Raw genomic sequence first — 11,485 nt, forward strand, 5'->3', positions numbered from 1 at the left:
GGTAGTGACTTTGTTCAACTGTCTGTAGTCGATACAAAGTCTAAGGGATCCATCCTTCTTTCTGAAAAACAAGACTGGAGCACCCCAGGGTGAGGTACTCGGTCGGATGAAGCCCTTGTCTACCAGCTCTTGCAACTGTTCTTTCAATTCCTTCAACTCGGCTGGAGCCATCCTGTAGGGAGGGATAGAGATCGGTCGGGTTCCAGGCATCAATTCTATCTCGAACTCTATCTCCCTAGCAGGTGGTAAACCTGGCAGCTCGTCTGGGAAGACGTCTAGAAACTCTCTAACCACTGGCACCGAGGCGGGCTCTCTAACCTGACTGCTAAGCTCTCTCACATGAGCCAAATACCCCTGACATCCCCTCCTAAGCAACCTACGAGCCTGAAGAGCTGATATCAGACCTCTAGGTGTACCCCTCCTGTCTCCTCTGAAGACAACCTCAGACCCATCCTGACCTCTGAACCTGACTACCTTGTCCCTGTAGTCCAAGGTAGCACCATGGGTAGATAACCAGTCCATCCCTAGAATGACGTCAAAATCTGTCAAGTCTAAAACCACAAGGTCGGCGGACAAGCATCTTCCCTCAACAAACACGGGACTACACTGGCAGTCTGACTCTGCCACTGATGGATCACACTTAGGTCCACTGACCCAGAGAGGACACTCTAACTCAGAGATCATCAACCCTAACCTCTGGACGGCTCTCGGTGTAACAAAAGAATGAGATGCACCAGGGTCCATCAAGGCATACACATCTGAACAACCAATGACTAAGTTACCTGCCACCACGGTGTTAGATGCATCTGCCTCCTGCTGAGTCATCGTGAAGATCCGTGCTGGAGCTGATGGACCTTCACCTCTGAAACCCGCTGAAGAAGAGGCTGCCCCTCTCCCTCTGCCTCTGCCACTGGCCTGAGTCATGGCTGGAGCTGCTGGCTGCGCTACACTGCCTGAAGCTGTCTGCTGGGACTGTGCCATCGGGGCTGCTCTTGGACATTCTCGAGACATATGCCCCTCCTGACCACATCTGTAACAGGCCGTCGTTCCAAACCGACATACTCCTCTGTGTGGCTTACCACACCTTGCACAAACTGCATTATCCGCACCAGAGCTTGAGCCACTCCCTAGTCCCAGACTGGACTTAACCTTGTTCCAGAACTTGTTCTTCTTAGACTTCCTGGGACCTCTGTCCCACTTCTTGCTACCTGAAGTTGCTGCACTCATAGAAAAAGAGCCTGGGGTCTTAGAACCAGAAGGTTGTGCCACTGACTGTTTAATTGTCCCCTGAACGATGGCACTGGCCTCCATTTTCCGGGCCATATCTACTATGGCATGGAAGCTCTCCCTATCTGCTGACTGGATCAAGGAGGAATATCTGGAGTGGAGTTTCATGATATACCTCATTGACCTTTTCTGGTCTGAGTCAAGGCTTTGCCCTGCAAATGGCAACAGCTCCAAAAATCTGTCTGTGAACTCCTCTACACCCATATCATCAGTCTGCCTCAACTGCTCGAACTCTATCATCTTCAGCTCCCTTGAACTATCTGGGAAAGCCCATCCTGCAAACTCGTTTGCAAACTCTTCCCACGACATGCTATCCACTTTCGGGTTCACATAATTCTTGAACCACTCTCGTGCCTTCTTGCACTTAAGTGTGAACCCAGCCATCTGAATGGCTCTACTATCATCAGCCCCAATCTCATCTGTGATCACCTTGACCCTCTCCAGATACACAAACGGGTCATCCCCTTTTTCATACTGGGGAGCACCCAACTTCATATAGTCGGTCATCTTGATCTTGCTCCCACTGGCTGAGCTAGGTCTAGGAGGTTGGGTAACTGGGGCTGCTGGTTCTGCTGGAGGAGGAGGAGGTGCAGCATCCCCTGGGATAGGGTTTGCTGGATTTGGATAGTAAGGTGGAGGTGGATACATTGGGTACTGTGAATATGGTGGGTAGTAGGGTGGGTATGACATCTGTGTGGGATAAGGGCTAAAGCTGTGGTAGTCCGATGTGCCTCCCATCGAATACCCAGGGTTTTGTGAGAAGGGTGGGTAGTATGGTGGCTGAACAAATCCCGAGGCCTGAGTGCCTCCTTGGGATTCTCCCATTCCTTTTTCTGACATACTGACTCCCAGACTGCCATCCCTCCTCTGCTCTACATCCATATCATCCCCCATATCCTCTGATGCTCCTCCCTGAACTGTTCCTCTGACTGATCTGCTTCTACCCAGATCCAAAGACCTTCTAGGGTCTTTCACTGCTCTTTCTCTGCCAGACCTACTAGACATTGCTCTAGGCAATGCTGGAGGACGGGCGCTCGTGTCCTCATCCTCAGGTGGTACTCCAGTCAATCTTGCTGATCGACGAGTTCCTCTCATCCTGTTTTCTGAAAACAGTACACATCACATAAACATTAACATCATATGGTTCATGTGGGCACACATGAACCCGCATCACATATCATAGCATATCATTCATATCATAGCATTTCACATCATCATGTAAGACAGGACTCCACATCCTATCCTAGTGGACATGACCTTTCCTACTGTGCTTGACCTTCTATAACATCTATGAGCCCGACACTCTAGGTCCGACCATATGAACCTAGGGCTCTGATACCATTCTGTAACGACCCGAAAATTGGACCGCTACCGGCGCTAGGATCCAGATCGGCTTAAGGCCGCCGGGACCCGTAGCAAGCCTGACATGCAACCTGTAAACCTGTTTAATCCCATACATGATCAACAATCATACATAAAAATTAAAACTTTTCTTTCATACATTCTATCATATACCAAACTCAACCTGTGCATGCACTGAACTTATACATAAACATAACCCTGACCCCTCTGTGGGATCTCATCAACGCCCCCAATGGGGTGACATAACAAGAGTTGAGTTGGCTAAACATGGACATCAATAACATTAAGATCATGTTTCAAGAGGGATTACATTAAACTATGGTCAAGCACACTTCTATCCTCAATATCATTACATTACATATCTATACATCATTATACAAACTGTCATGTCCACTTTCTAACTATTACATACATAAGACTTCATTACTCTTCTTGACTTCTCTGTCTAACCCGTACCTGCAAACCTGGGGAATTTGGGAGAGGGGTGAGCTACTAGAGCCCAGTGAGCAGAATAGTAAAGCATTTAAAACATATGATAACATGAAATGCATCACATCACAACTAATCATATCAAGGATGAACTTGTCACCAATTAGCCCTCTACATAATCCAATCATGCCAGAGGCGTAGTGCAGGCCACACCTGGTCTTTCTCTTATACATAACATAACATAACATACATATTCCATGGTGCCGGGGGCGTAGTCCAGGCCACTTCCGGTCTTTCTCTTACATAGTGCCAGGGGCGTAGTGCAGGCCACATCTGGACTTCCATATCATATCATCATGTCATAACATATGAGGGCTAATGGATCATTCAACATTCATCCACATCAACAACATTTTATGCAATGCAACATAAAATATCACATGGCATCCGTGATGCATGAACATGCTCAAAGCTGATTTATTTATTTAAAAGCATAAGAGTCATTCCACTCACCTCTGGCTAGCTCTGACACTGACTGAAGCAGCTGACTCACTGCTGAGGTCCTCGGTTCCTCGGGTCCAAACCTACACAGGTGGACTCAAATGAGGGACCAACATACTAGAACATAATTCTAAAAACATCCCCCAAAAACCCCCTAAAACATCTCAAAACATCCATGCAAAACATGCAAAGGAAGGCTGAACAGGGCAGGTTCGGTGGCACCTTCGGCGGCCGAAAGTCCCTCCAGAGCCGAAACCCAGGCAGGTTCGGCGGCACCTTCGGCGGCCGAAAGTCCCAGACAGAGACGAAAGTCTCTTTTCGGGGGCAACTTCGGCAGCCGAAAGGCCTGCCTCCTCAGCCATGTTCGGCGGCCGAAAGTTCTTTCGGCTGCCGAACCTGGTTTCTGCCAAAGGGCAGAAACTTGGCTCCTTCAAGCACATTTGCCTCCAAAACCTCCAATCATGCATTTAGCTCAACCAAAACATGCAAATATACATACATTGGCTCCTAGGGGTTTCAAACTACCTAAAACCCCAACTACAACACACAACAACAACACAATCCAAGCCACATTGTTCATGAACATACATTAACTCAAAAACCTAACTATGAGCTAAACATGCATTCTATCCCATAGATCTTGCATAAAACTTACTTTAAACATAAAATGAGCTTAAGATCGGCTCTTACCTCTTGAAGATCGAGAGAGAGACGTCCTAAACTCGAAGGTGGGAGATTTTGAGTTCTTGAACCTCAAAACTCCAAAACTTGCTCAAATCTCTTCAAAACGACATAAACCTTGTTAAAACATGAAAGATTGAAGGAAAATCATCAAAAATGAACCATGGAGGAGCAAGAACTCACCGTGGTCGAAAATGGGGAGAAAACTCACCCGTTTCGGCCATGAAGCTCTTATATAGGGGCTGGCCAGTTCACGTTCGGGGGCCGAACGTGCCCCCACATCTCATGCATGTTCGGCGGCCGAACATGAGGTTCGGCGGCCGAACCTGGTTTCTTTCAAACAAAACTTTCGGAGGCCAAAAGTGCTCCCAAAACCTATCCACGTTCGGCGGCCGAACATGACTTTCGGCGGCCGAACCTGACTTTCGGCGGCCGAACCTGGTAAGGTTCCATGGTCTTTTTCTTTTAAAAACTCAAATTCATTCTTACTTAAAATCATCAAAAACATTAAAACATTTCATGAAAACATGATTTTTACCCCTCTAGAGATCTCCGACATCCGAGATTCCACCGGACGGTAGGAATTCCGATACCGCAGTCTAGCCGGGTATTACAATATATTACAGTAATTTTTTATTTAAAAACCAATAATAAAATTTATTAAATATTAATATATTAAAATTATAAAAAATATTTATTATTATAAAAATATCTAATATTATCTAATTACAACCAAAGGTGCTTAGATCGCTAGTACGGAAGTGTCACACATGCGGGTAGAGCTGCGAATTTAAGTCACATCACCGGACTGGATTCCTTATGCTGGATCCAGACTTGCGGACAGTCCGATCTGCTCTGTGTTTGTCTGGGTCAGGACCGAAGATGCTAGACCGGTTAGATGAAGTGGGTTTCTGAAACCTTAGGCCTATTTCACTTTTTCGGGTTTAGCTTCTCCTACAGTAAGAAAAGTCTGGCGGTTATCAAATTATATAATAATATATTTCATAACTCTCCAAAATATTAGAACATTAATATTATTATGTGATTATATACGATTGCATAATAGCAGTCTAATAAAAATAAATTTAATTTTTATAATTTAAATATTTATATACTCGTATATTAATTAATTAATATAATTATAATATTTTAATAAATAAAAAATAATAAAAAAATAATGGCCATGCCATTCTTAAAAAAAAAACAAGAATGGCTGACGCCATTTTAAATAGCGCCAAGTTCTGGCGCCTGTCAAATAGGCGCCAGACTCTCTTTTCAACTGCCACCTGACAGTTTAACCCTAAATTCACAAATAATTTTTTTTCAATTCTAAATCTATAAATAATTTTTCTCCCAACTCTAATTTTGCAAGAAGTCCGAAAAAATGATCATATTACAATAAAATTATCATCATTTATTTTAAAATAAATAAAGGGCAATAATAATCACGTGATTGCACGTGAGACGCCAGTAAAATGGCGGTAATCGCAGCTCCCTTGATTACGGCTATAAAAACCCCAAGTCGGTTTTTTTTATTTTGTCGGAACTAGATTTTTTATTTTGATCACTGCAAAAGAAGCTAAAATTGAAGAGATGAGTTCTTCGAAGCAAGCGGCGACGGAGAACAACAGAGGTATAAGTGGACACATGTATACACTCCATAAGCGCCTCTTCCACGCTCTCAGCCTCGGCACCAGGTTTCCATTCTTTTGTATTTCAATTCTTCCAATTTACGCTTATGTTGCCGCTTTTTTCTTTTCAATTTGATAATTTTATCATAAAAAGTTTTCTTAATTTCAATTTCATTGCACTTTTAACTTTTAATTGGACGGAAGGTTCCTGTTCATTTCTTTTCGTTTCTGGCAGAGTTTATGATGGAAAGGAATCAAAATGGCAGTGTACTGATATTGAGATACAGAGACACGTGATTAGGTCAATTTCTTCCTTTCTCGATTGTATTTCTGGAGATACTACGCACCATCCTCTAGTAAAGGTATCCAATGGTAATAAGAATGCTTGGATAAAGATAGCATTTAGTTTTCTCGTAATTAAGGGTAATGGGTTGGTTAATTTGATCATTTTACTTGCAATATCTTTTGGGTTATCACGGAACTTGATATGCGAATTTTGGGGTTTTTTTTATTTGATTAATGTTATGAGAATAATTATAACGTTCGTTCTTTTTGTTTTGCCTTAAATCTTCAGGATTCACTTGCTGATATAGTTGGGGCAATAGTATGGATTCTTCAAAATAAAAGCAAGGCCGTATTAAGCATGGCAACAAATGCGGTAGTAAATTTGATCAATGTTGTACCCAATTCATTACTGCAGTCTTACTTGTTAGATATGGTCCATCCTTTGTCATCCTTGTTATTGTTGCATCAAGTAGATGTATCTATTTCATGTGCCACTGCATTGAATATGATCTTTTCAAATCTGAGTGTGAAAGGAGAGAGAAAGGTTTGGGATATTCTGATTGAAACAGAAAGTGTTTCTCGCATTGCTAGTGGCATACGAGAATTTTCAGATGGTGTTATGCCAATTGAATGTTTCAAAGGGATGGCTTCTCTCTTGAGTACAATACTACACCGGTGGCCTCCATCACGGTACACTGTTTGGAATGATGCTAAATTGTTGGAAGTCTTGGAGGTTATGCGTGTGAAACCTGATTTCTCTGTTAAGGTTGCAGTTATGAAGCTATATACTACAATAGGTATCATTTGTGCAGATTAACTTCTTATGCCACTCACTCCCCTGCCAACCCCCCAAAAAAAGTCTTCTAATTATTCGAATCACATCTAGCAATTAAATGAACCTTTCTTTTGTATGCCAGCACTGTGTGGTAATGGGGCCAAGAAACTTCTAGAAAAAGGAGAATCACTTCTTCACATTATGGTTCTCTGCATGGGAAGATCCCACCCTATTTCTGTTCGGATCGAGGGATTTAGACTTGCACAATGTTTAGCGGTAATAATTGTAACTTAATGTTTCACAAGATGTCCAATTGTGGAATACTAACTGCAAGTTATTCTTATATCATCTGTTGCTCAGAAAAATGAGGAGGGGTGTTTAAAAATGATGAGCTTATGCTGTGATCCTTTTGTTAAAGCTATAATTGATGGAATGAGTGGATGGACCTCTCATTCAGGGAAGATTGCCAATGACCAAATGTCTTTGCTGTTGGAAGCTTGTCATTTGGCTTTGATAAGTCGCTGGGCAGGGGAGCATCATGATTGCTTGTGGGAGCATGGGATTGACAGGGTCCTCCTTAAACTTCTTCTGCATGATTTTCAAGATGAACCATTGCAACAATTGCTGTCACTGGAAGAACAATTATCTATAGCACGAGAGGGTCTCAAGGCCAATTTTCTTCTTGGTTTGAGGCCATATGTGTGGGACCTTCTTGGTTGGCTTGCAATACACTGTAGGGAGGATTTCAACCCCAACATTCAGGGCTGTGAACTTAGAATTGGAATTCTCATTACATGTGCATGGTAATGGACTGCTTATCTCTCATCTATCATATAATATAATGCAATTGTCTTGATCATTTTATTGGGTGATCAATCTGTCTTTGGGGTCTTTTATTTCAAGGACTGAAATCTGTCTGTTTGCTATTGTATAATTTGCTGGCAGCATATCTTTTGTGGATTCAATCCGTAAAGGGCACCAAATATGTCAAAATGATGTAGCTGATACCCTCAGAAGTGAAGCAGCATCAAGGGCAGTTATGATGATGATTTACTCACCCTGCAAATACATTGCAACAAAAGCAAGTGACATGCTGTATGAAATTCTAAGGCCCACAAGCAAGGAGCATCTGAAACGCTTAATGCATATGCTAAAAATTAGACCATCCATGGATAATGTTGGAATGCCTAACATGCTTCAAACCAGCATTAACCTAGTGGCTTTGGTATGTTATTCTGGTATACCACAGTATCAAAGTCATATTGTTGAAAATGGAGGAATACATGCACTTATGGATTTAATATGGTGGTGCTTAAGAAATGATATACATATAGGAAGGCTGAGTCTTGCTCCTCATTTGCATAATACGCTAAGTGAGAGGACTTGTTGCTGGATATGCAAAGAAGACTGGGAAGGCAATAACATTCTTTTATTGTATGGTCTCTGGGGGTTAGCTGAGTTGATGCACTCTGGATCTTCAGGAAATACTGTAGAAATTTTTGGTGGCCAAGTGGACTATACTGAAGCTCAATTTGTTAGCACTCTCCAGGGGATATGCAGTGACAATAGTGGTACCTCTCCTGGAATAAAATGGTATGCTGCATTCATTCTAAAATATTTTGGATTATATGGTTTTCCATGTAAACTTGGGAGGCATATTGTGAAAGCACTTAATATGAATGAATATGCGGATGTGCAACTCATTCTCACAAATGGGAACTCCTTGAGTGTCCATGGTGTCATTCTTTCTGCTCAATGTCCACCATTGTTGCCTTCTGAAGAAATGTCTCATTATGAGAAAGCATCTAATGGTTCTTCAGGAGGATATGATACAAAGAGCAAGCCTGAAAAGTTGCATAAAGAAATCCGTTTATCTTCACATGTTGATAACCTGGCATTGGCCAAGTTGTTGGAATATGTTTACGTGGGATATCTAAATGCAGGAGAGGAACCTTTGAAGAAAGTGAAAATTCTTGCAAAACGCTGTAATTTACAATCTCTGTTAATAATGTTTGGCAGAAGGCATCCCAAGTGGGGCACCCCCTTTCCCAGATATGATCTTTCTCTCGCTCTTGCTCCAGCTGGGCTTTATTTTTCGTACGGTTTGCTTCTTAATCCTCAAGTACATCTTGATATTATGTTCAACTTTTTTCACGTTTTGTATTTCCATGAATTAGTTCACTCACATCAAAGGGGTATAGTTTGAGCAATTTGTGACTTTTTGTTCAAAAGGAAACTCTATTAATTGAAGCATGTTTACCGATGGGATGTTTTATTTTGTAGTTAAGAGGATTATTCACTTTCCAAACTTTTGATTGTAATTTGGTTTGTTTCTGGATTCAGGGACGTTATGTTGGAGGCTAAAGCAAACGAATCAATCAGTTGGACATGTACTATATGCTCCAAATCAGTGCCACACATGCATTGTCATAAAGTTGTGCTGTGGTCAAGGTGTGACTATCTGCGGGCCTTACTTCAGTCAGGCATGCGGGAGAGGTTCTTACCTTTCTATTGCATTGCAACTTTTAGATGTAACATTTTTGGAGTTTGATTTGATTCCCACGCCTCCATTTAACAACAAATCTCTTATCTGTATTTTTTGTACTGATCGTTTATATATTCCTCATTCCTCTCATGTCTTTCTATACTTTTCATGGTCACAGCAACTCCCAAACCATAAAGGTTCCTGTGAGCTGGGAGGCAATGATTAGGCTAGTGAACTGGTTATACACTGATGAGCTGCCTAGACCTCCCTCTGGATGTTTATGGATTAATATGAAGAGCGAGGAAAGGCTAGCTGTGCTGCAACCATATCTAGAGCTTTGCAGGCTTGCTGAATTCTGGTTTTTGGAAGAGGTTCAAGATATCAGCTATAGAGTGATTGTGTCTTGTGTGGATTCTGCGAGACATTTGTCTATTAAAATAATTAAAATCGCTGCTGATTTCTGTATCTGGAAATTAGTTGAAGTTGCTGCAAATTTCTTGGCCCCTTCTTATCGTCAACTCTGCCAATCCGGTGAACTTGAAGCACTGGATGAAGAAGTAATTGATATGATTCGTACAGCTTCAGTTAGGCTTTCTCAAGAAGGATAAGCCATTCAATTTCAAAAGGATCTACAATGCTTGGGATTTTTTTGAAGGGTATTACATGTTGAAAAAGACGAAACATAGGATATTAGGAAATTCTCTTAAATGCGATGAGATGTAAATTATGTAAGATTATTTCCTGTCGTCGAGTTTCATTCGTGTGTATAGATATGTTTTTTGAAACATTCATGTAGATATTGATCTGAGCAAATTTTGGATGCATCATTGATTATTTTTCAGCTGGTAGGGGTGGCCAACTATCTGGACTGGTCCTGGTTTCCGGCTGGTCACTGATTCAGTCCTGGTAGTCCAGGGTTCGGGAAACTTGATTTAGCCTTGAATTGGATCAAAGGGAATTGATGGATTTTAATTTAGTTTTGTGCAGATTTAAGAAATCTAAATTTTGAAATGATGTCGATTCTTATTTTGATGTAATATCGAATCTTAACAATATCGCTTCATTAGTTCTTTTGAATCTTAAGGAAAAGGTATGATTGCTTCATGATGACAGCTGGGTTTCACCATCCAATACGAGGCCGGACCCATGATGACAGCTCTAATCCAAGGTTCATGAAGCCTCTTAAATAAGCCGGCCTAGACCATTCGGCCTTGAAATCAGGCCTCCTTTGGGTCTCAGTCTTTTCACTCTCAGCTCGGTCATGAGGCCTAACAGGAAAGGGGATAACCGGCCCATCCACCTAATAGATCTGTTTACACGGGTGCTAGGGGAAAAATTAAATGGTCGTTCAGCACGGAGCAGACGTCTGACGCTTTTGTACGTACGTATCCGTATGACAGAGACATGTGGCTCAGTAGCAGCAAGGCCGTTGGACGTCACTAGCGGACAAAAGAAAAGAATAAAAGGAGAGGAGCACTCTCCTCTCAGACCAAGCTTATTCAATAATTGTAAACCCTATTTTCTCTGAATCTCAAAGCATCAATTGGCGCCGTCTGTGGGAACGAAGGAGATCTTTACGTCACTGGAGTTCCACTCTTACAAAACCCACTAAGATCCACAATGGCCAACCATAACGAAAACAACATTACCAATACCCTCAACGACCTAAGCTAGGGGCAATAGTTCTCTTTCTCCAGCCCCACAACTCTCAATAACCAACCACCAACCCCTTTTAATCTCTCGCTGAGCTCGGCGGGGAATGTACCGGAGCCACCTTGTCTAACCAAAACCTTCAGGCCATGGCCCTCCAGTTACAAAACACCGCCCACTAGCTGGGGCAAATAATGCAACAAAGGGGCCTCAGCACCCCCATTGAATGTGCTGCATGTGATAGAAGCAATCCAAACCAACGAGCCCCAGCCTACCTTCAATCACCCCCAACAAAACAGTAGAGAAACCGGAGAAAGAGGCCGAAAGGCCGGTGAAGAAGAAGAGCCGGAGGCCAGAGTCCATGGGAGAAGGGTAAGGGAGCTGATAGAAAATGACGAA

The 11,485-nt window shown here is 42.4% G+C and overlaps 1 protein-coding gene across 13 annotated transcripts; it reads left to right on the forward strand.

Moving 5' to 3' along the window:
* Window positions 1–5,793: 5,793 nt before the first annotated feature.
* On the forward strand, window positions 5,794–10,277 carry LOC110608248 (BTB/POZ domain-containing protein At1g04390). Of its 13 annotated transcripts, none has more exons than XM_021747456.2 (8): window positions 5,794–5,957; window positions 6,127–6,253; window positions 6,466–6,973; window positions 7,094–7,227; window positions 7,312–7,754; window positions 7,897–9,048; window positions 9,295–9,447; window positions 9,615–10,277. In XM_021747456.2, exons 1-8 carry the CDS (start codon window positions 5,854–5,856, stop codon window positions 10,042–10,044), a joined length of 3,051 nt encoding a protein of 1,016 aa, XP_021603148.1. In that variant the 5' UTR covers window positions 5,794–5,853; the 3' UTR covers window positions 10,045–10,277. The 13 variants fall into 13 exon arrangements, with proteins under 13 accessions (XP_021603148.1, XP_021603147.1, XP_021603149.1 ...); XM_021747465.2 differs by lacking the exon at window positions 5,794–5,957 and having other exon boundaries at window positions 6,127–6,263; window positions 6,466–6,549; window positions 6,768–6,973; XM_043950517.1 differs by lacking the exon at window positions 5,794–5,957 and having other exon boundaries at window positions 6,144–6,192; window positions 6,466–6,549; window positions 6,768–6,973.
* Window positions 10,278–11,485: the final 1,208 nt, after the last annotated feature.

This window comes from Manihot esculenta, chromosome 14 (genome assembly GCF_001659605.2).
Source record: "Manihot esculenta cultivar AM560-2 chromosome 14, M.esculenta_v8, whole genome shotgun sequence".
NCBI classification, from domain to species: domain Eukaryota; kingdom Viridiplantae; phylum Streptophyta; class Magnoliopsida; order Malpighiales; family Euphorbiaceae; genus Manihot; species Manihot esculenta.

Excerpts from the sequence above, each read along its gene's own strand:
- LOC110608248 (XM_021747455.2), top strand. The coding sequence starts at position 5,999 with ATGTTGCCGCTTTTTTCTTTTCAATTTGATAATTTTATCATAAAAAGT. Across the intron at positions 7,228-7,311 it reads GACTTGCACAATGTTTAGCG|AAAAATGAGGAGGGGTGTTT; the intron begins GTAATAATTGTA and ends TCTGTTGCTCAG. Across the intron at positions 9,049-9,294 it reads CCAGCTGGGCTTTATTTTTC|GGACGTTATGTTGGAGGCTA; the intron begins GTACGGTTTGCT and ends TTCTGGATTCAG.